Below are 23,518 nucleotides of genomic sequence, written 5' to 3' on the forward strand. Positions count from 1 at the left end.
TTGCATCTGAGCTCCTAGAGTGTGCGGCTCTCTTTTATTTTCAAGCATATGGAAACAGTAGCAGGGAAATGAAACCAAAGCAGGGACTGCTGTCATACCTTGTCCATAGAATGTTTAAATGGTAAGGAAACCAATATGTTATTTTGTCATTTGGGTCAACTATCCCTTTAAACTTCAATTGATTTATTCAGTACATGAAAACTTAAGTGCAAAAGTCATTTTATGTACACTACGTAATCACGAGCAGCATTTTATGATGGAGACACCTCTGTTGGGGATATTGTTTCTATGCAGATTTTTGAATATTCACCTGAAAATCTGTCGCCAATTGGATGGCAACCTCGCTCATTCAGAATAGTTTGTCAAACCACAGGTTCTTGACATTTCGAAAGTTACAATGAGCAAGGTTTTCAAAATATTACACAATTTGTGTGATTTGTACATACAGTATTTTCATGTTTTTTTTTACTATTCAGTTGCGCCATGCATCTTCTGTAAGCATGGCTTCTGTGTCTCTCGCACCTCCTATAAATGTATGTAATGTTCAAATGACATACCATTGTTGAAAGGAGGTCGACTACAACATAGAAAGTCATATTTTATTGTAACACTGATAAGAACTGTAACACATTGAGGTAAGTTAAATAATCCACTTTTGTAACGTTCTCTGTCCTGCAGTGGCACACAGTATTCAGCCAATCAAAATCCACAAAGTCTGCTGGAGCTAGTGCCATCCCAAAACTGTCCAGTTCACAGTTTTAAGACAAAGTCGTTTTTCTTTCCTTTTCATAAAGTAGAGCACTAGTTTTTCATCATGACGTCTCCATTTAGTTGGCTTACAAGTGTGTTTACAGGGTTGAGACTGTTAAAAAATCCCTTGAGGGAGAAGAGAACATTCTGCTGTTTTTGATATGAGAGAGAGAGAGAGAGAGAACAGAAGCCAATCCACTCCAGACATGACCTACTGAGTTTGTTTCTGCTAAAGTCTTGGCACAGTCTCACAGGGCACTATGAGATAGAAATAGAGGTTGAGTCCTTGGTGGGGAGGGAGGGCAGTCAAAGGATGGTCTCTCTACACAAAAGGCTTTGAGTGCGTTCAGAGGGTGAGGGAGAGGAGTCCACAGAAGCAGGGGGGTTGGGAGGCCCTGGTGCTGTAGGTGGACGGCGCAGGGATGAGGAAGGGGAACTCAAGGCCCCACAGCTTTGTAGGTGCAAGTCTTCATGGGCACGCTTCCTTGGGCTGCCGATGATGCGTTGTGATTGTGTCATCACCTGTGCAAAGTAACAGACACGAACAAACAAATCCATCAATATCACTGACCAACAGTTTAGACCAGAATGGTCCAACAATGGTTTCATTAAGTTATCAAACCAGCTTATTTTGTATATGCATTCATACTCATGCCCATCAATAGGTGTACCTGATCTATGACATTGGCACTGAATATAGCTTCCTCCATGTGTCTCTCGTCAGACTTGATGACATACTTGATGCTGTTGACCACCTGCTGGACCTCTGGAGGTAGACTGCAGCTGGAGTGCTCCAGGAATTTGGCCACCAGGATTTTGGTGTCTTTATACGTCTTGAGGTCAGCCAGAGAGTGTGGGCGCTCGTTGGAGACCGTGTGCAGGGCTCGCGGTTTGAGGCGGATGTCCACTTTCCTCCCCTCCTTCTGCTTCCTACCACTGCGGGTGCTGACTTTGGCAGCGGCGTGGGGAGGAGCTGCCACCTCTGTGGACTCTGAACACACCAAAGACACAAACATACAACAACATCCAATCAGGCGGGACTCAACATATTCAACACATTTGCACATTCTGTAGGTGAACGCTCTTTTCTCCTACGAGTCGCTGGTGTAAATGGGTGTTTTCGCCAGGGGTATGTGTAGACTGCTAGGTTAGGTGGGGAGATGTGAAAGGCGTACATAGTGGAGAGGTGGTAAAAGGCTCTGGTGGGGTGGGCGTTACCTTGCTCTGGTGAAGTCTGAGGAGAATCTTCCGGAGGGTTGCTTGCAGAGGGGCTGCCACAGCTGTCACCTGCAGAGGGAGATGTTAGCCTTATGGTGAACAAGTACTGATGCTTAAGTATATTATTTGCATTTCACCAAATGAAGTGATGCTAGCTGCCTATGTGATCTGATTAACCCGGTTCATCTCAACAGTAATGACAGGATCTTTCCTAAACAACACATGGGGAGCAGTGTCGTGCCGACACCGGAGCAACTCACGTACTTCCAGATATGGAGGTACAGGAGATGGGGTCGCTGGTGGAGCGTACGATGCGAGCCAGCTTGCGATACCTCCTGCCAGACCGGAGCATGCGGGGTCGCTCAGCGGGCGCTGAGGTAGAAGGGGGCTGCGAGGCCGGGGAGGAGGAAGAGGAGGATGGGGACCACACACTGAAGCACAGCCGGGAGCCACGGGGCCGGGCAGGGGGGGACGGGGAGGGGCAGGCAGGGAGGCTCTGGGCTGCTGAGGCTGCCTCTACGGAGGCTGTGGCTGCAGAGGGGGAGGCAGAGGGCAGGGAGGGAGGAGTAGAAGGGACAGGAAGAATCAGCTGCTTCCTACTGGCTCGTTCTTTGACGTTTGCGTGTAGCTTTGCTCCTCCCTTGGGCTCCTCGTGCTCCAGTATGTTGCTGTTCTCTATGGACCAGTCTGGAGAGTGGGGTATGGAGTCCTGGGTGTGGGAGGACTCGCTGTAGCCTGTGTCGTCGAGCCGGGCCGGGCCGCCGTGGCGGTGGGAGAAGCGGGCATTGAGCTCTAGACTGATACAGCTGCCATCAGTGGGGGCGGTGTGCAGCGTGCCATAGGGAGAGGAGTCAGAGCCCTGCACCTCCAGGGAACAGAGATCCTCTGAGGAGCAACTGTGGTCTGGAATTTCTGCCACCTCCTCTGATACCATTAGAGAGGCACTGTCCACCGAGGCTGGGACAAGACACAGGAGAGCAAACGCATCAGCTGCACCAAATTACAGTACAGGCATAGATATCAAACATGGCTCACCCCTATGGGTGAGATACACCAGCCTGTTCACACACAGTCAAAGTGGTGTGCGGGGTGGCTGTAGTGATAGTGATTAAGCCTTCCTTACCCTGAGTACTGAGACCAGCTGTGGTGTTTCTCTCACAGAGGCTGGACTCAGTGGCCTGCTGATCAATGCTGGTAGTGACCTGCAGAGGGGAGCACGAGGGGAGCACATGGACAGACAGACAGACAGACAGACAGACAGACAGACAGACAGACAGACAGACAGACAGACAGACAGACAGACAGACAGACAGACAGACAGACAGACAGACAGACAGACAGACAGACAGACAGACAGACAGACAGACAGACAGACAGACAGACAGACAGACAGACAGACAGACAGACAGACAGACAGACAGACAGACAGACAGACAGACAGACAGACAGACAGACAGACAGACAGACAGACAGACAGACAGACAGACAGACAGACAGACAGACAGACAGACAGACAGACAGACAGAGACAGGACATGATTCGTTTTTACAGTTGACAAAGGAGACACACATGATTCGTTTTTACAGTTGACAAAGGAGACACACATTTCCAAAGGGATAGTGAGTGAGGGAACCAAATAATTCTGCCATTAGTGAAACCCTTGTTAAAGATGAGGAACAGGTGGGCGAGGCAGAGAATCCTTTTGGAGAACATCTGTCAGAGGCCGCTGCTTCTTCCCGACACATCTGGCAACCATGTGCTCAGTACCACACTCTGGCCAGTAGAGAGCTCTCCAAGCACACCCACTCTACATCAGGAATTCCATTGGGATTTTAGAGGTGGTGAACTGTCGCTATAATGTGGTTTTCTTAGGTAATTGTATGCTTATGACGTTATGTGTGCTTTCTTTCTCATCTCATCATGATGAGTATTTCTAAATCATAGCAGTGAATATGAAAAAGGATAATCAGGGTCTTAGAAGAATGTAATGCTGTGTAGTGTCTTTAATACCATTTAATATAAAGTATGTTCCAATACAATACCTCAGTCTTACCAATCATAAGCTGCAGTCACCTGTACAAACGGATCATTTCGGGTCTATACCTCTATTCTAGTTAACCTGAGCCTGAGCGACGAGTGTCTATTCAAGGGGAATCTAGATCCTCCTATTGCAGCTGCTCCCCTATGAGGCATACATCTAACAGCAGCCAGTCAGTCCCCTCAGGTGCTCTCCCTGCATCAACACTTCAAAGGCATGTACTTCAGGTGAGAAAACTCTATATTGATTTGACCTCATTCACAGAATCTTTGTTGGAAGATCATTTTCAGGAGATCTGTGCGGAGAGCTCTAAAAGACGAGGGGAAGCCTTTTGGTATTACATTTTAGAGCAAATAATATATCTTGTTCTAAAATGTTGGTGCACAATGTCTCCTAGAATATCAAAGGGACACAAAAGGCACTCTTTTTGTGGAACCGCACAGCTTTGTTACAGATTGGATTCCTATGTCTTTGTCTCCTGTGATCTTGCCTGTCTTAGGAGAGCCACAAAGCACCACCACTCAGCTCCGAACAGATAACTGTGCCAATGATTGAATGTCATTTTTTGTTAAGCTTGCATTCAATTGCCACTCCCTGTTGCACACAACAAGCTTCCATTCCCCCTGTCACAAGGCTGATTTAAGATGAAATCGTCAACCCTGTTACAGTCAACCCTGTTACAGTCAACCCTGTTACAGTCAACCCTGTTACAGTCAACCCTGTTACTTTATTTGGCACTTAATAGGCAATTACTATAATATTTTTTTTAATTTAACCTCAAGAGATGGGAAAACATGTTTTTTATGAAGTTGAACATGTGCTCTTTATGTCAATATTAAAATGGGATGATTTTTTTAAACCAAGTTTGACACCCAATTGGTGGAACGACCCAGCTGCATTCAACAGGAAACCAACTATATTCCTTGAAGAAGTGACCTCTCACATTTTCTCCAGGTAGACAACGATAGTACCTCCATGATTGAGTTCATAGGACAAACACCAAACTGAAATCTATACCTGCTCTGAAGTTCTACCAGACGAGACGTGTCTTCTGTATCTCATCTAAATTAGACTTTTCCCATCACACCTATAGTGCATTTGGAAAGTATAACTTTTTCCACATTTTGATAGGTTACAGCCTTATCCTAAAATGTATTAAATAAATTGTTTTCCAATCTACACACAATACCCCATAATGACAAAGCGAAAGAAATGTAGAAATGTTTGCACATTTACAGTATAAAAAAGATACCGCATTTTCATAAGTATTCAGACCCTTTGCTATGAGACTCAAAATTGATCTCAGGTGTATCCTGTTTCCACTGATCATCCTTGAGATGTTTCTACAACTTGACTGGAGCCACCTGTGGTAAATTCAACTGGACATGATTTGGAATGACACACACCTATCTATATAAGGTCCAACAGTTGACAGTGCATGTCAGAGCAAAAACCAAGCCATGAGATCGAAGGAAGTGTCAGTAGAGCTCCGAGACAGGATTGTGTCGAGGCACAGATCTGGGGAAGGGTACCAAAAAATGTCTGCAGCATTGAAGGTCCCCAAGAACACAGTGGCCTCCATCATTCTTAAATGGAAGAAGTTTGGAACCACCAAGACTCTTCTTAGAGCTGGCCACCCGTCCAAACTGAGCAATCGGGGGAGAGGGGGCTTGGTCAGGGAGGTGACCAAGAACCCGATGGTCACTCTGACAGAGCTCCAGAGTTCCTCTGTGGAGATGGCGGAACCTTCCAGAGGATAATCTCTGCAGGACTCCACCAATCAGGCCTTTATGGAAGTGGCTCGATGGAAGCCATTCCTCAGTAAAAGGCACATGACAGCCCGCTTGGAGTTTGACAAAAGGCACCTTAAAGGACTCTCAGACCATGAAAAATGAGATTCTCTGGTCTGATGAAACCAAGATTGAACTCTTTCACCTGAATGCCAAGCGTGACGTCTGGAGGAAACCTGGCACCATCCCTACGATGAAGTATGGTGCTGGCAGCATAATACTGTGTCGATGTTTTTCAGCGGCAGGGACTGGGAGACTAGTCAGGATCAAGGGAAAGATGAACGGAGCAAAGTACAGCGAGATCCTTGATGAAAACCTGCTCCAGAGCACTCAGGATCTCAGACTGGGGTAAAGGTTTACCTTCCAACAGGACAACGATCCTAAGCACACAACCAAGACAACGCAGGAGTGGCTTCGGGACAAGTCTCTGAGAATGTACTTGAGGGGCCCAGCTAGAGCCCGGTTTTGAACCCGATTGAACATTCCTGCAAAGACCTGAAAATAGCTGTGCAGCCACGCTCCCCATCCAACCTGACAGAACTTGAGAATATCTGCAGAGAAGAATGGGAGAAACTCCCCAAATACAGGTGTGCCAAGCTTGTAGTGTCATACCTAAGAAGACTCGAGGCTGTAATCGCTGCCAAAGGTGCTTCAACAAAGTACTGAGTAAAGGGTCTGAATACTTATGTAAATGTGATATCTGAAGAAAAACAACTGGTTTTGCTTTGTTATTATGGGGTATTGTGTGTAGATTCCATTTTAGAATAAGGCTGTAACGTAACAAAATGTGGAAAAAGTCAAGGGGTCTGAATAGTTTCTGAATGCACTGTATGTGTGTGCTTCTGTCTTAGGGGAGGCCTTTATGAGGTCAGCAGTGAATTGGGTCATCTGCATAAGGAAATGTTACACGTCTTTATTATGTCTCCTTTATTAGAGCCTGTGGCAGCGATTTAGAGAGAGAGAGAGAGAGAGAGAGAGAGAGAGAGAGAGAGAGAGAGAGAGAGAGAGAGAGAGAGAGAGAGAGAGAGAGAGAGAGAGAGAGAGAGAGAGAGAGAGAGAGAGAGAGAGAGAGAGGAGCATAAAATCCTCTCACCTCACTAATCCTCAACCCAAATAGAAACTTCAACTGAGTCTCTAACTGGCTAGCTTCTCTCTGTGTACTTCTCCTTCTCTCTTTGTGATCTCACACAACAGCTTCTTCTGAAGCCTAAATGCCTCTCTTAGCACTCTCCTTTGTAGTTGTGTTCTTACAATGTGCATGTAAACAGGGACGTATTCAACAGTGAGAGGGGTTCTAAACTACTCTGACTGTGAATAGACAATGTGTAATGTTAGAAAGAGGCTGGCTAGTACACTGGTCTTTTATGAGGGAAGGATGGTAGTGATACTCACCTGACTGGCAGGGGTCTGCCCCATCCCCATCCCCACCACAGACTCGTATGACGGGGGCAACTCAGAGGGGTAGAGTGTCCCAGGGCTGTTGATGGGCACTCCATAGATGGCACTGAACGGGGAGTGTGGAAAGTCCAGATGTAGACTTCTGAATGTGAGAAACATTAGGGAGGAAAGGTGTGAGGAGAGAAATACAAATATCCTCTTCTTCCTCAATCCAGCAACACTTCATTTTAGAGTAAACAAACACATTCAATTGGTTGAGAGACACATTGTTTTTCATGTGGTGTTAATTAGAAATATCTCACCCATGCAAGAGCCATCTTTTTTTAATTAAAACCCATTCTCCTGTGAAGTGGCAGAGTATAAAATACAACCTGAGTGTCTGAATCAATCATCCAGCGCATGATGATGTCATGACATGTTTCTGCCCTCAGCTAGGGGACTCTATAAAGGCTTCCTCTACATGTTTCTATTTACAGCCTAATTGACAAGAACACATGGCATCTAGCCAAGCAGCTGGATCAGCATGCTGTCAAAGATGTGGAAATGGAACTGATTCTCTTATACCAATTGGAAGGAGATCAATGGCACATTTGCACATGGCCATGGATGTTACCTGTGCTCCTTAACAAAGAACGACAACATTCTGATCATCTATACTAAGCATTGTGAGTGGCTTGGCCCAAGGCCCCCACAGAATACATATTTAGGATCAAACTTGCTCTCGCCACTTGCAAGATACCTATTTTAATAAAACATATGTGTTTAATTTCAGCTCTGCGTCAATCACGAAAATAGAATATGATTCTTGGCGCGGACAAAACCAAATAATCAAACTAGGGAGTATCAAACCTAGCCTTGTCGTGAACCAGGCTTCCCTAAAACAGGAAACCTGGGGAAGTTCCATGGCAAAAATCAGCTAAAGAGGGGTGCGAACCAGGTGTAAATCACAGTGCTAAACACGCCTACACGGGAGCCTGGGCGAGATTCATCGAATCCCCTCAGTGCGCGAAGACAACAAAAAAATCTATAAAACAAACACTTGGTGACAAAACATTTCAGAACGTTTGCGGCACACTGGTTTTTACAGCATTTCTATGTTGTTTTGAGATGAAATGAAGCTGCAGCAAGAGGGGAGAAATGGTCAACAATGCTGGCCAGTTCAATATTTCTTATTTTGACATTTCTGGAGTGATATTTGGGTGTGCAGGGTTGCATGAGCCCCGGGACAAGAAGTAGCTAGTCACAATGAGGTTCATTTTGAGAAAAGTCAGTTAACCTTGTAAGCTACCTAGGTATAACTAGCTACAAGCTAGTTCAATTTCTCTCAGGATTATAAAGGCAACAAAATGTTAATAAAAACAGCATATTATTGACCTAAAGGTTAGCTGTGTTAGCCCAGTATTTAGCTTATTCAGGGTCAGTGATACATAAACCAACCATGGTACTGTCTATCTCCCTCAAACTCAACTCTGGACCTAGAAGCCAGTTCCACGGCTTTCACTGCTTTCATTGTTCCCCTTTAATCAGGGACTAATTTAGACCTGGGACACCAGGAGGATGCAAATAATTATCAGGTTTGAAGAGACAACCAGCAGACACCGGACCTCATAGGGTAAGAGTTGAAAACGCCTGGTCTATCTACTATGGGAACAACAACAACCTTTTTTGCAAGCAACATTGCTAAAATGAATCTAATAAAATGAACCTCAAAATATGTTACCTCTAATGTTCATCTCCTTTCACCGAATTGTCATATCCTTACTTTCATACTGTACCTAAATTACAAGGGTTGGATTTTTACACTAAACAATTGTCAGCACTCAACCTGTTCTCAGAGCATTTTGTATTATTCTGTACGTAAATCCATATGATATGTTATGAATTACAATTCATATTATATGTTACGAAGTTAATTTGAGTTGCCTCTTCGTTAATTGTCCTACTTTAATTGTATTCCACCATTCATCCCATAGGAGATTTTAGAAAGAGTTAAAATAAGGGCTGTGTTTCGTGTAAGACTTACCCTGGCATGACATTTTGATAACCGTGTAAATCTCTCTCGGACAAGGTGACTTTTTTCTTTATTATACTTTTTTACCCCTTTTTCTCCCCAATTTCATGATATCCGATTGGTAGTTAGTCTTGTCCCATCGCTGCTTCCGTACGGATTCGGGAGAGGCCAAGGTCGAGAGCCATGCTTCCGCCGAAACACCCTGCCAAGCCGCACTGCATCTTGACACACTGCCCACTTAACCCGGAAGCCAGTCGCACCAATGTGTCGGAGGAAACACTGTGGTGCGATGGGTGACCGAAGTCAGTGTGCATGCGCCCGGCCCGCCATAGGAGCCGCTAGAGCACGATGGGACAAGTACATCCCAGCCGACCGAACCCTCTCCTAACCAGGACGATGCTGGGCCAATTGTGCGCCACCTCATAGGTCTCGCGGTCGGTTGCAACACAGCCTGGGATCAAACCCGGGTCCCCTGACAAGGGGACTTTTATTAATATGTTAGCCTGTATTTACTCCCCAAAAATGAAATGCTAATTAGCTGCTAATGTGGCTATCATAAAGAACCACAAATACCACCATCTGGATGAGACAGCCAGATTGAGGCAAAAAGGTAACCATATCTGGATTAACTATCTAATGTTGGCTAAATTTAGTCATGAATAAATTGGCTAAATATTAATTTAAAAATAAGTCTGTAAACTGTCTAAAGCAAGTTTTAAATTGACACAATACCTGTTAGCAAAGGTGTCAGCTAGAGGTGATGTGCACAAGCTTGCAGGGATTTGTAGTCTTGAATGATCTCTACTTTGATACTAATTAGCATGTTAAAATCTGAGAATAAATAGAGCCAAATATATATTGATAAAAGCCACCTCGTCCGAGAGAGTTTTATATGTTTATCAAAAAACGTCACGCCAGGATAAGCCTACACGACACACAGCCCTTATTTGAATTGTTTCTAAAATCAATGGCGGAAAAATTATTGGAACATTTTCCCTGTTTGACCGATTTATGGGTATTATGACACCTCCACTGTGGGGCTCTATTTGAGTGTCCCGGATGTACGTTTACTATGTTACGTCTAGTCTATGAGACCAGCCTGCAACACTGGTATATGGTTGGATTCAGATAGCTGATATACTGAGACAGCGTGACAATCGAATAAAACAGATTGGAGATCTTACAACTAGGACAGGCAAAAACGACATGTTCATTTGAGAAAACAACACAGAAACACAGACATTTTAGAGACAGGACCCCTTCCCCTCTTTAATGCAGGATTGTGATTCATCAACATTGACACTAGTCCATTTTGAATAATATTTTAACAAGTTTAAACGCTTCATCAAAAACAAAATGTTCAAATAATCTAACTCGTATGTAAAGATTAGACATCGTAGTCGAAACAACAATAGAAAATTGAGTGGTAGTAACACGTAGGCTATTATTACTATAGCATCATTTCAGGTGATCAAAAAAACTCCATACCAGCGGTGACTAACCTTGCTCCACTGATCCCTGATCTACTGGGTGAGCAGACTATTGTTCCAGCCCAGCAATAGTACACTTGATTATCAACTCATGAGGTTTGATAAGTTGAATCAGGTGTGTTATTTCTGGGCTGAAACAGAACCCTTCACACCAAGCAAATCCCCAAGAGTGGTGGCCTTCTCCACTTCTAATGGGTTTATACATTGTGTGTGATGTTCAACTGTTTTTGTATACAACATGTGCTAACATAGGTAGGCCTACACATATAACCCAGGGCATATACAGTTGAAGTTGGAAGTTTACATACACCTTAGCCAAATACATTTCAACTTAGTTTTTTCACAATTCCTGACATTTAATCCTAGTAAAAATTATCTGTCTTAGGTCAGTTAGGATCACCACTTTATTTTAAGAATGTGAAATGTCAGAATAATAGTAGAGAGAATGATTAATTTCAGCTTTTATTTCTTTCATCACATTCCCAGTGGGTCAGAAGTTTACATACACTCATTTAGTATTTGGTAGCATTGCCTTTAAATGGTTTAATTTGGGTCAAATGTTTTGGGTAGCCTTCCACAAGCTTCCCACAAGTTGGCTGAATCTTGGCCCATTCCTCCTCACAGAGCTGGTGTAAATGAGTCAGGTTTGTAGGCCTCCTTGCTCGCACACGCTTTTTCAGTTCTGCCCACAAATGTTCTATAGGATTGAGGTCAGGGCTTTGTGATTGCCACTCCAATACCTTGACTTTGTTGTCCTTAAGACATTTTTCCACAACTTTGGAAGTATGCTTGGGGTCATTGTCCATTTGGAAGACCCATTTGCGACCAAACATTAACTTCCTGACTGATGTCTTGAGATGTTGCTTCAATATATCCACATAATTTCCCTGCCTCATGATGCCATCTATTTTGTGAAGTGCACCAGTCCCTCCTGCAGCAAAGCACCCGCACAACATGATGCTTCCACCCCCGTGCGTCACGGTTGGGATGGTGTTCTTCGGCTTGCAAGCCTCCCCCTTTTTCCTCCAAACATAAAGATGGACATTATGGCCAAACAGTTATATTTTTGTTTCATCAGACCAGAGGATATTTCTCCAAAAATACAATCTTTGTCCCCATGTGCAGTTGCAAACCGTAGTCTGGCTTTTTTATGGCAGTTTTGGAGCAGTGGCTTCTTCCTTGCTGAGCGGCATTTCAGGTCGATATAGGACTCGTTTTACTGTGGATATTGATACTTTTGTACCGGTTTCCTCCAGCATCTTCACAAGGTACTTTGCTGTTGTCCTGGGATTGATTTGCACTTTTCGCACCAAAGTACGTTCATCTCTAGGAGACAGAACGTGTCTGTCATGTTTTGTCATTAATTATCATGTCTTGTCCCTGTGCTTCCCCTTCTATTCGTTTCCCTCTGCTGGTCTTATTAGGTTCTTTCCCTCTTTCTATCCCTCTCTCTCCCCCTCCCTCTCTCACTCTCTCGCTCTCTCTTCTCTCTATCGTTCCGTTCCTGCTCCCAGCTGTTCCTATTCCCCTAATCATCATTTAGTCTTCCCACACCTGTTCCCGATCCTTTTCCCTGATTAGAGTCCCTATTTCTCTCCTTGTTTTCCGTTCCTGCCCTGTCGGATCCTTGTCTATATTCACCGTGCTGTGTCTATGTTTTGCCCTGTCGTGTCGTGTTTCCCTCAGATGCTGCGTGGTGAGCAGGTGTCTGAGTCTGCTAGGTTCAAGTGCCTTCCCGAGGCAACCTGCAGTTCTTGATCAAGTCTCCAGTCTGTTCTCGTCTTTACGAGTAGTATTATGCCTTTTGTTTTGTTAAGTATCTACTGGATTAAAAACTCTGTTTTCGCCAAGTCGCTTTTGGGTCCTCATTCACCTGCATAACAGAAGGATCCGACCAAGGAATGGACCCAGCGACTACAGAGGCTCGTAACACTGCCGTCAAGATCCAAGGAGCCATGCTCGGCAGACACGAGCAGGAATTGTCTGCTGCTCGCCATGCCGTGGAGAACCTGGCCGCTCAGGTTTCCGACCTCTCTGGACAGTTCCAGAGTCTTCGTCTCGTGCCACCTGTTACTTCCTGGCCTGCCGAGCCTCCGGAACCTAGGGTTAATAACCCACCTTGCTACTCCGGGCAGCCCACGGAGTGCCGCTCCTTTCTCACCCAGTGTGATATTGTGTTCTCTCTCCAACCCAACACATACTCTAGCGAGAGAGCTCGGGTTGCTTACGTCATTTCACTCCTTACTGGCCGGGCTCGAGAGTGGGGCACAGCTATCTGGGAGGCAAGGGCTGATTGTTCTAACAATTACCAGAACTTTAAAGAGGAGATGATTCGGGTTTTTGACCGTTCAGTTTTTGGTAGGGAGGCTTCTAGGGCCCTGGCTTCCCTATGCCAAGGTGATCGATCCATAACGGATTACTCTATAGAGTTTCGCACTCTTGCTGCCTCTAGTGACTGGAACGAGCCGGCGCTGCTCGCTCGTTTTCTGGAGGGACTCCACGCAGTGGTCAAAGATGAGATTCTCTCTCGGGAGGTTCCTTCCAGTGTGGACTCTTTGATTGCTCTCGCCATCCGCATAGAACGACGGGTAGATCTTCGTCACCAAGCTCGTGGAAGAGAGCTCGCGTCAACGGTGTTTCCCTGCTCCGCATCGCAACCATCTCCCTCCTCTGGCTCAGAGACTGAGCCCATGCAGCTGGGAGGTATTCGCATCTCGACCAAGGAGAGGGAACGGAGGATCACCAACCGCCTGTGCCTCTATTGCGGATTTGATGGACATTTTGTCAATTCATGTCCAGTAAAAGGCCAGAGCTCATCAGTAAGCGGAGGGCTACTGGTGAGCGCTACTACTCAGGTCTCTTCATCTAGATCATGTACTACTATGTCGGTCCATCTACGCTGGACCGGTTCGGGTGCTACATGCAGTGCCTTGATTGACTCTGGGGCTGAGGGTTGTTTCATGGACGAAGCATGGGCTCGGAAACATGACATTCCTTTCAGACAGTTAGACAAGCCTACGCCCATGTTTGCCTTAGATGGTAGTCATCTTCCCAGTATCAGATTTGAGACACTACCTTTAACTCTCACAGTATCTGGTAACCACAGTGAGACTATTTCTTTTTTGATTTTTCGTTCACCTTTTACACCTGTTGTTTTGGGTCATCCCTGGCTAGTATGTCATAATCCTTCTATTAATTGGTCTAGTAATTCTATCCTATCCTGGAACGTTTCTTGTCATGTGAAGTGTTTAATGTCTGCCATCCCTCCCATTTCTTCTGTCCCCACTTCTCAGGAGGAACCTGGCGATTTGACAGGAGTGCCGGAGGAATATCATGATCTGCGCACGGTCTTCAGTCGGTCCCGAGCCAACTCCCTTCCTCCTCACCGGTCGTATGATTGTAGTATTGATCTCCTTCCGGGGACCACTCCTCCTCGGGGTAGACTATACTCTCTGTCGGCTCCCGAACGTAAGGCTCTCGAGGATTATTTATCTGTGTCTCTTGACGCCGGTACCATAGTGCCTTCTTCCTCTCCGGCCGGGGCGGGGTTCTTTTTGTTAAGAAGAAGGACGGTACTCTGCACCCCTGCGTGGATTATCGAGGGCTGAATGACATAACGGTTAAGAATCGTTATCCGCTTCCTTATGTCATCAGCCTTCGAGATTCTGCAGGGAGCCAGGTGCTTTACTAAGTTGGACCTTCGTAACGCTTACCATCTCGTGCGCATCAGAGAGGGGGACGAGTGGAAAACGGCGTTTAACACTCCGTTAGGGCATTTTGAGTACCGGGTTCTGCCGTTTGGTCTCGCCAATGCGCCAGCTGTTTTTCAGGCATTAGTTAATGATGTTCTGAGAGACATGCTGAACATCTTTGTTTTTGTCTATCTTGACGATATCCTGATTTTTTCACCGTCACTCGAGATTCATGTTCAGCACGTTCGACGTGTTCTACAGCGCCTTTTAGAGAATTGTCTCTACGTAAAGGCTGAGAAGTGCTCTTTTCATGTCTCCTCCGTTACTTTTCTCGGTTCCGTTATTTCCGCTGAAGGCATTCAGATGGATTCCGCTAAGGTCCAAGCTGTCAGTGATTGGCCCGTTCCAAGGTCACGTGTCGAGTTGCAGCGCTTTTTAGGTTTCGCTAATTTCTATCGGCGTTTCATTCGTAATTTCGGTCAAGTTGCTGCCCCTCTCACAGCTCTTACTTCTGTCAAGACGTGTTTTAAGTGGTCCGGTTCCGCCCAGGAGCTTTTGATCTTCTAAAAGAACGTTTTACGTCCGCTCCTATCCTCGTTACTCCTGACGTCACTAGACAATTCATTGTCGAGGTTGACGCTTCAGAGGTAGGCGTGGGAGCCATTCTATCCCAGCGCTTCCAGTCTGACGATAAGGTTCATCCTTGCGCTTATTTTTCTCATCGCCTGTCGCCATCTGAGCGCAACTATGATGTGGGTAACCGTGAACTGCTCGCCATCCGCTTAGCCCTAGGCGAATGGCGACAGTGGTTGGAGGGGGCGACCGTTCCTTTTGTCGTTTGGACAGACCATAAGAACCTTGAGTACATCCGTTCTGCCAAACGACTTAATGCCCGTCAAGCTCGTTGGGCGTTGTTTTTCGCTCGTTTTGAGTTTGTGATTTCTTACCGTCCGGGTAGCAAGAACACCAAGCCTGATGCCTTATCCCGTCTGTTTAGTTCTTCTGTGGCTTCTACTGATCCCGAGGGGATTCTTCCTTATGGGCGTGTTGTCGGGTTGACAGTCTGGGGAATTGAAAGACAGGTTAAGCAAGCACTCACGCACACTGCGTCGCCGCGCGCTTGTCCTAGTAACCTCCTTTTCGTTCCTGTTTCCACTCGTCTGGCTGTTCTTCAGTGGGCTCACTCTGCCAAGTTAGCTGGTCATCCCGGTGTTCGAGGCACTCTTGCGTCTATTCGCCAGCGCTTTTGGTGGCCGACTCAGGAGCGTGACACGCGCCGTTTCGTGGCTGCTTGTTCGGACTGCGCGCAGACTAAGTCGGGTAACTCTCCTCCTGCCGGTCGTCTTAGACCGCTCCCATTCCTTCTCGACCATGGTCTCACATCGCCCTAGACTTCATTACCGGTCTGCCTTTGTCTGCGGGGAAGACTGTGATTCTTACGGTTGTCGATAGGTTCTCTAAGGCGGCACATTTCATTCCCTCGCTAAACTTCCTTCCGCTAAGGAGACGGCACAAATCATTATCGAGAATGTGTTCAGAATTCATGGCCTCCCGTTAGACGCCGTTTCAGACAGAGGCCCGCAATTCACGTCACAGTTTTGGAGGGAGTTCTGTCGTTTGATTGGTGCGTCCGTCAGTCTCTCTTCCGGGTTTCATCCCCAGTCTAACGGTCAAGCAGAGAGGGCCAATCAGACGATTGGTCGCATACTACGCAGCCTTTCTTTCAGAAACCCTGCGTCTTGGGCAGAACAGCTCCCCTGGGCAGAATACGCTCACAACTCGCTTCCTTCGTCTGCTACCGGGTTATCTCCGTTTCAGAGTAGTCTGGGTTACCAGCCTCCTCTGTTCTCATCCCAGCTTGCCGAGTCCAGCGTTCCCTCCGCTCAAGCGTTTGTCCAACGTTGTGAGCGCACCTGGAGGAGGGTGAGGTCTGCACTTTGCCGTTACAGGGCACAGACTGTGAGAGCCGCCAATAAACGCAGGATTAAGAGTCCAAGGTATTGTTGCGGCCAGAGAGTGTGGCTTTCCACTCGCAACCTTCCTCTTACGACAGCTTCTCGTAAGTTGACTCCGCGGTTCATTGGTCCGTTCCGTGTCTCCCAGGTCGTCAATCCTGTCGCTGTGCGACTGCTTCTTCCGCGACATCTTCGTCGCGTCCATCCTGTCTTCCATGTCTCCTGTGTCAAGCCCTTTCTTCGCACCCCGTTCGTCTTCCCTCCCCCCTCCCGTCCTTGTCGAGAGCGCACCTATTTACAAGGTACGTAAGATCATGGACATGCGTTCTCGGGGACGGGGTCACCAATACTTAGTGGATTGGGAGGGTTACGGTCCTGAGGAGAGGAGTTGGGTTCCGTCTCGGGACGTGCTGGACCGTTCGCTTATTGATGATTTCCTCCGTTGCCGCCAGGGTTCCTCCTCGAGTGCGCCAGGAGGCGCTCGGTGAGTGGGGGGTACTGTCATGTTTTGTCATTAATTATCATGTCTTGTCCCTGTGCTTCCCCTTCTATTCGTTTCCCTCTGCTGGTCTTATTAGGTTCTTTCCCTCTTTCTATCCCCTCTCTCCCCCTCCCTCTCTCACTCTCTCGCTCTCTCTTCTCTCTATCGTTCCGTTCCTGCTCCCAGCTGTTCCTATTCCCCTAATCATCATTTAGTCTTCCCACACCTGTTCCCGATCCTTTTCCCTGATTAGAGTCCCTATTTCTCTCCTTGTTTTCCGTTCCTGCCCTGTCGGATCCTTGTCTATATTCACCGTGCTGTGTCTATGTTTTGCCCTGTCGTGTCGTGTTTCCCTCAGATGCTGCGTGGTGAGCAGGTGTCTGAGTCTGCTAGGTTCAAGTGCCTTCCCGAGGCAACCTGCAGTTCTTGATCAAGTCTCCAGTCTGTTCTCGTCTTTACGAGTAGTATTATGCCTTTTGTTTTGTTAAGTATCTACTGGATTAAAAACTCTGTTTTCGCCAAGTCGCTTTTGGGTCCTCATTCACCTGCATAACAGTGTCTCCTTCCTGAGCGGTATGACGGCTGCATGGTCCCATGGTGTTTATACTTGCGTACTATTGTTTGTACAGATGAACGTGGTACCTTCAGGTGTTTCAAAATGTCTCCCAAGGATGAACCAGACTTGTGGAGGTCTACCGTTTTTTTTTCTGAGGCTGATTTATTTAGATTTTCCCATGTCAAGCAAAGAGGCACTGTGTCTGAAGGTAGGCCTTGAAATACATCCACAGGTACACCTCCAATTGACTCAAATGATGTCAATTAGCCTATCAGAAGCTTCTAAAGCCATGACATCATTTTCTGGAATTTTCCAAGCTGTTTAAAAACACAGTCAACTTAGTGTATGTAAACTTCTGACCCACCGGAATTGTGATACAGGGAATTATAAGTCTGTAAACAATTGTCGGAAAAATTACTTGTCATGCGCACAGTAGATGTCCTCATCGACTTGTTAACAAGAAATTTGTGGACTGGTTGAAAAACTAGTTTTAATGACTCCAACCTAAGTGTATGTAAACTTCTGACTTCAACTGTAGCTACCTATGTTAGCACATGTTGTATACAAAAACACTGCTGGTATACACAGTTACTGTGTGAGAAGGTGTTAATGTTAGTCATTGTTATGTAAATGTAGGCTGAAAAGTACCAGTGGCCTGGCTTTGGCCCCAAGTGAGAGCAGGTCCACCGAAGTGATGGCCCAGATACGGGTGCCGGCCCACGTAAATGGAAACAAAAAAGTCTGAGCCTTTTGGGTAAAACATCCTGTATGGAAACGCGTCATTAGTCTCTTCCTAGGCTGTTATCAACTAATGCATTTGGAAACTGTTTTTAAATTTACAATGATTACATCAAGATACTGTAGTTAGGTAATAGAAAGTTATCTAGATGATGACATTTAATTCACTTAGCTAAGCAGTGTGTAAAGTTAGCTTGCTAGCTAGCAGCGCAGTTGAGTTAGCCTACAAAGTGGTCTACTAGAAGTCTAATACATAGTTTAACATTTCAAAATATATTTACTTACTTGAATCGTTTTTTGAGCCCTTATCTTTTATAATAATGGGCAATCTTCTAGATTTTTCAGTGGTAGCAAAGCGCAGCCATATGGACAAATGGAGACGAGGTAAAAAAAGTGTGTTTGTCGAAAGAGCAGTTTAGAACGTGTTGTGACGTTTGACTCAACCAGCGTAATCCACTTTCAATTCCAACAAGTATAAATCGCAGACTGTCGGCCTCACCTGATCATTTGAAAACGTCCATTTGAAACTAGCAAACGCAACAACTCTACAAAATGTGTCCTACAAAAATGGAAAACAGTGGCACACAACCCCCCCTGTGTGGGGAAGGGTTCTTTAAATGTAACAGCCAATCAAAATCTTGCAGAACTATTCAAACCGTTTTTGCAAGGTATTTTGGAGGTATGGCAACACAAGACTATATCAAACCCAATGTGACAGGTGCCAAAGGAGATGCTACAGCCAGTCATTCAAACAGGCATGTTGCTATGTTGGTCAGCCAACACTCAGTCTGGTGGTAGGTTGTTAGGAGGTCAGAGTGTTGTGCTGCAGCCAGTACATCTGTACATCTATCACCGAAGTGCAGGTGTTGTGTTGCTTTGCTGTAGTACCTCAGTTCGCCCATCACCGAGGTCAAGGTGTTGTGTTGTGGTATGTTGTGTTTGTTCTGTTGTGTTGTGTGATGTTTTTTTGCGATACCTCTGTCCGTCCATCACCGGGGTGCAGGTGTACTCTGGGGGGTAGTAGGGTGGTGGAGGGATGGGTGGGATGAACTCGTCAAAGTCAAGGTTCTGGTGCAGGATGGTGCCGTGGGGCGTCATGCAGTCAGCGCTCAGGGCTCGTGCTCTGTGTGGCATGAACTGAAACAGACAGACAGACCGAGACATAAACCCAGCTTTTACTTCAGAGACAGGAAACCGCCGTCTATTTGTCTCATTCTGAAAGCTTTATACTGGGACCATTGAATGTTTCAATTTCAACAACATTCTGTAGAAAAAAAGGCATCCAGAATAAGGTTATCTAGCAGACACAATTATGTTTATTTTTGGAGACCTGGATAAAGGAACTATGCGGTAGCATGCATCGTTATCGGTGACAAAGTCGTTAATGGCCGGGCTAATAAAGACAGACACAATGGAGCAGTGGATGGAAAAAACGCTGGCTAGATTGATACGTGTCAAGTGAAGGAAGCCTGGCCTGGCCTGGCCAGCACGTTGTGCATTGAGTCAGTAAGGCTTTAGTAGGTAGCCAGCATTGTTCCTGGGAGCTGAAATCTTTCCTTGTGAAATGGGAATGAGGCCAGATTGAGAGGGGCTCTGAGTGTACTGGGAATAGGAGGAGACAGGTCCTTTGTCATTCACACTCCTGTGACCTTACGGCTGTACAGGCCACTTTAATCTCTCCTGGTCTGTGTTTTTAAAACAGTGGCATGTCTCACATTCCTCCTGCTCACAACCAGACGACGACGTGCCATTGAGAAGTTCCCATTCGGGACGCACTGCAGTTCAGCCTGTCTACTTTGAAGTTTAAATCTGACTTTGAAAAATGTGCCCATCTGTCGCTTTGCGTCTGCCATCAATCATGTGTCATACAAGAAAAGCATTGAAAGTTTATATAGATATATTCATTATCAGTCAAGGACAAAGACATGAAAACCTCTCATTGAAATTCTGACTAAATAGTAAAACCTTGCCCTTACCAACCAAATGACTGTATCATTTTAGCTTACAAAATGTATTGTTCTGCAATATTCTTCTTGCCACAAAAGATGAAGAAACTGAACCAGGTGCAAAATCAAACATATTGTCCTGCTCTTAAGCTTCTGGTCCCGTAGCTCATTGTGCCTGTGCGGTGACTGTGTAGCTGGGATCACTAGTGATGTCTTGCATTGCCACTCTGTGCTCTGAGATGAAACGAATCCTCTACTGCTCCAGTAGGCTGCATCCTCCACTCTAGCCTCTGCAGCAGTCCCATTGCTAACCCCTACATCTGCATCAACGCCAGGCAGTCCCAGCCCCTGTATCTGCCCCAGCTCCAGCCCCAAACTCCTGCCTCACTAATATAATTCAGCTCTATCAATCTCCCACCCTGGGCTTATCTGTCATATACCAATCTAAGAGGCCACACAGCTCAGCTCATAAACTGTGTACAAAGCATTCTTGTATAGAATGTTAAAACGTTATTTCTCCCCTGTAAAAAATTGCCTAGAGATATTAATGGGGTGCAGACATGGTATCGCTAGTATCTCTTTGTTTTAATGGTGGCTATGAAGGCGCTACAGCCCACCAATCATCTGGGAAAGTCATTCTAAATGGGCTGAGAGCATTGCTCTGAAGGGCAAAGGGAGCACCCCGCCACATTGATTTCCCTGATGACAGCAAAGCAGTTAGGTTTTGGGCACAGTCATTGTTTCCCTTGTAATGCGAGAGGGTCGTTTTAAGGACAGCATTCCTTTTAAGGTGTAGATATTACCAACTACAGTGAGGGAGAAGAATCATTATTTCCCCTTTAATTGTTTTTTTCAAGCATGATGTGGAGGTCCTGAATTGTTCTGGGATGGGTACCCTTCATGATGTGGAGGTCCTGAATTGTTCTGGGATTGGTGCCCTTCATGATGTGGAGGTTCTGAATTGTTCTGGGATTGGTGCCCTTCGTGATGTGGAGGTTCTGAATTGTTCTGGGATGGGTGCCCTTCGTGATGAAGGTTCTGAACTGTTCTGGGATGGGTGCCCTTCGTGATGTGGAGGTCCTGAATTGTTCTGGGATGGGTGCCCTTCGTGATGTGGAGGTCCTGAATTGTTCTGGGATCGGTGCCCTTCGTGATGTGGAGGTTCTGAACTGTTCTGGGATGGGTACCCTTCGTGATGTGGAGGTCCTGAATTGTTCTGGGATTGGTACCCTTCATGATGTGGAGGTTCTGAACTGTTCTGGGATTGGTGCCCTTCGTGATGTGGAGGTCCTGAATTGTTCTGGGATTGGTACCCTTCATGATGTGGAGGTCCTGAATTGTTCTGGGATTGGTACCCTTCATGATGAAGGTTCTGAACTGTTCTGGGATTGATACCCTTCATGATGTGAAGGTTCTGAACTGTTCTGGGATGGGTGCCCTTCATGATGTGGAGGTTCTGAATTGTTCTGGGATGGGTGCCCTTCATGATGTGAAGGTTCTGAACTGTTCTGGGATGGGTGCCCTTCGTGATGTGGAGGTTCTGAATTGTTCTGGGATCGGTGCCCTTCGTGATGTGGAGGTTCTGAATTGTTCTGGGATGGGTGCCCTTCGTGATGTGGCGGTTCTGAATTGTTCTGGGATTGGTGCCCTTCGTGATGGAGGTTCTGAACTGTTCTGGGATGGGTGCCCTTCGTGATGTGGAGGTTCTGAATTGTTCTGGGATGGGTGCCCTTCGTGATGTGGAGGTTCTGAATTGTTCTGGGATTGGTGCCCTTCGTGATGTGGAGGTTCTGAACTGTTCTGGGATGGGTGCCCTTCGTGATGTCTGTTGACATTATCTAAGATGGTCAGACTGAAGACAATTTATTCCAAATCTGTATGGTACTACAATACTACTGGTACTACTACTGCTAAATGAGGGGGAGAATGATGAAGCCAGCATTAGAAGGCCAGGCGTGTTTACCTTTCATGATGGTTCAGAGCTGCTCTCCATAAGTCTATAGATCAGTCTCATTGAGTCCAGGTCCGACAGAGTTAGAGACAACGTGTCCATTGTGTTCTCTGTCACACTACTTACGATCTGTAGCACATCAGTGGAGACCATCTGCATGCAGCACATGGCAGTGGCCAGGGCACAGACGATGGTGGAGATGACATTCAGGGCGCACACACTAAACAGGAGCTCCTACAGGACCCAGGCAGAGGGAGAGAGGAAAGGGGCAGAGGGAGAGAGGGAAGGGGGAGGGAGAGAGGGAAAGGGGCGGGAGAGAGGAGAGAGGAAAGGGGCAGAGGGAGAGAGGGAAGGGGGAGGGAGTCACATTTGAGCCACAGTGAGGAAAGCTAAGCAAATATTACAGCATGAGAACACAAGAGAGGAGATAAATATATAGAGGGAACAAATGAATGAGAGAGGGACTGAAGGTGACACAGACAATGGTGATGTCATTACCATGGCGACACAACACAGCAGGGACTAGCAAGCAGGGGAGCACTGCAGAGGAAGGATACAGTACATCATAACAGCAGCAAATCGCCCCTTAAATCTGAGAATGATCCAACCAGGAACACAGTCACCCTCATAGCTCAGCACTGCATTTCCTGCAGCGCCATCCTCTTCCACACATTAAACCATGTGGGAATGAAGCAATATGAATCCCTGCCGGCCCTGACACTTCAGGTCATAAAATCCTGTTTACAGACAGCTAGCTAACTGCAGCCCAGACTGGCTGCTTTGAACCCCGAGTCAGCAGCATTGCTTACAACCACAGGAACAGTCTTGAAAGAAATGAAATTGTGCGAGTTTGACATTTGCCCAAGCTCTCTTTTTATTTTGACATGTGTTCACCATTGGGAGGCAACCTATGTTTAAAATTGTTGAGGTTATAGCAATGGATTCCCATTGATATGACAGGTGAAATCTCTGATAACCTTGGTGTTCTTGCGACCAGAGAGCTAGAGACTCGCACAGCCTTTCACAGATACAGCCTACATTTGGCAGGTGAGGTCTGAACAGATCCTTTCTCAGTCCCTTTGAGAAACATATTGTGCGATGAGCAGGCAGCTTAAAGCTAATGGCTGCCTCTCTGGAGACTGACAGGAGAGTGGAATGAGGAGGGGCCTACCAGAAACACTGTGAAATAGAACATCACGGCCCATGGTAACCAACCAAGACCATGAACAGTGCCTTCTACTGTTGAGGTGTGATATAATAGGACTGCAATGCTTAAGATGCTCAGTTCGCATGTCAAGAACAACTCTTGTCCCGAAAGAAATCTCCTATAAGGTTGGTATGTTGAGTACTTCAACACAGCTTAACAATAGTAGCGCCATTGTAAAGAAGCATGGCTCAACAGGGAACCATCTCTCTTCCTAGTCTATAGGTAAGGTGATAATAGCCCCCTGAAGAGGTGTCTGTGTTCCAAGGTTATGCACTGACATAAGCTGATTTATTGAAT

The 23,518-nt window shown here is 46.2% G+C and overlaps 1 protein-coding gene across 2 annotated transcripts in view; it reads right to left on the minus strand.

The window, feature by feature from the left end:
- Nucleotides 1–521: 521 nt before the first annotated feature.
- Nucleotides 522–23,518, minus strand: part of LOC124035798 (protein FAM189A1-like) — a 145,917-nt gene continuing 122,920 nt past the window's right edge. Inside the window, exons 5-12 of one of the 2 annotated variants that reach the window (XM_046349542.1) lie at nt 22,141–22,248; nt 19,094–19,254; nt 7,189–7,336; nt 3,092–3,170; nt 2,233–2,925; nt 1,969–2,037; nt 1,422–1,741; nt 522–1,272 (exon numbers count right to left, since the gene is read on the minus strand). In XM_046349542.1, coding sequence (XP_046205498.1) covers nt 1,057–1,272; nt 1,422–1,741; nt 1,969–2,037; nt 2,233–2,925; nt 3,092–3,170; nt 7,189–7,336; nt 19,094–19,254; nt 22,141–22,248 — 1,794 coding nt within the window. In that variant the 3' untranslated portion in view covers nt 522–1,056. The remainder of the gene's footprint in view (nt 1,273–1,421; nt 1,742–1,968; nt 2,038–2,232; nt 2,926–3,091; nt 3,171–7,188; nt 7,337–19,093; nt 19,255–22,140; nt 22,249–23,518) is intronic. The other variant, XM_046349543.1, reaches the window with a different exon arrangement.

Source organism: Oncorhynchus gorbuscha, linkage group LG05 (assembly GCF_021184085.1).
Source record: "Oncorhynchus gorbuscha isolate QuinsamMale2020 ecotype Even-year linkage group LG05, OgorEven_v1.0, whole genome shotgun sequence".
In the NCBI taxonomy this organism is placed as follows: Eukaryota; Metazoa; Chordata; class Actinopteri; order Salmoniformes; family Salmonidae; genus Oncorhynchus; species Oncorhynchus gorbuscha.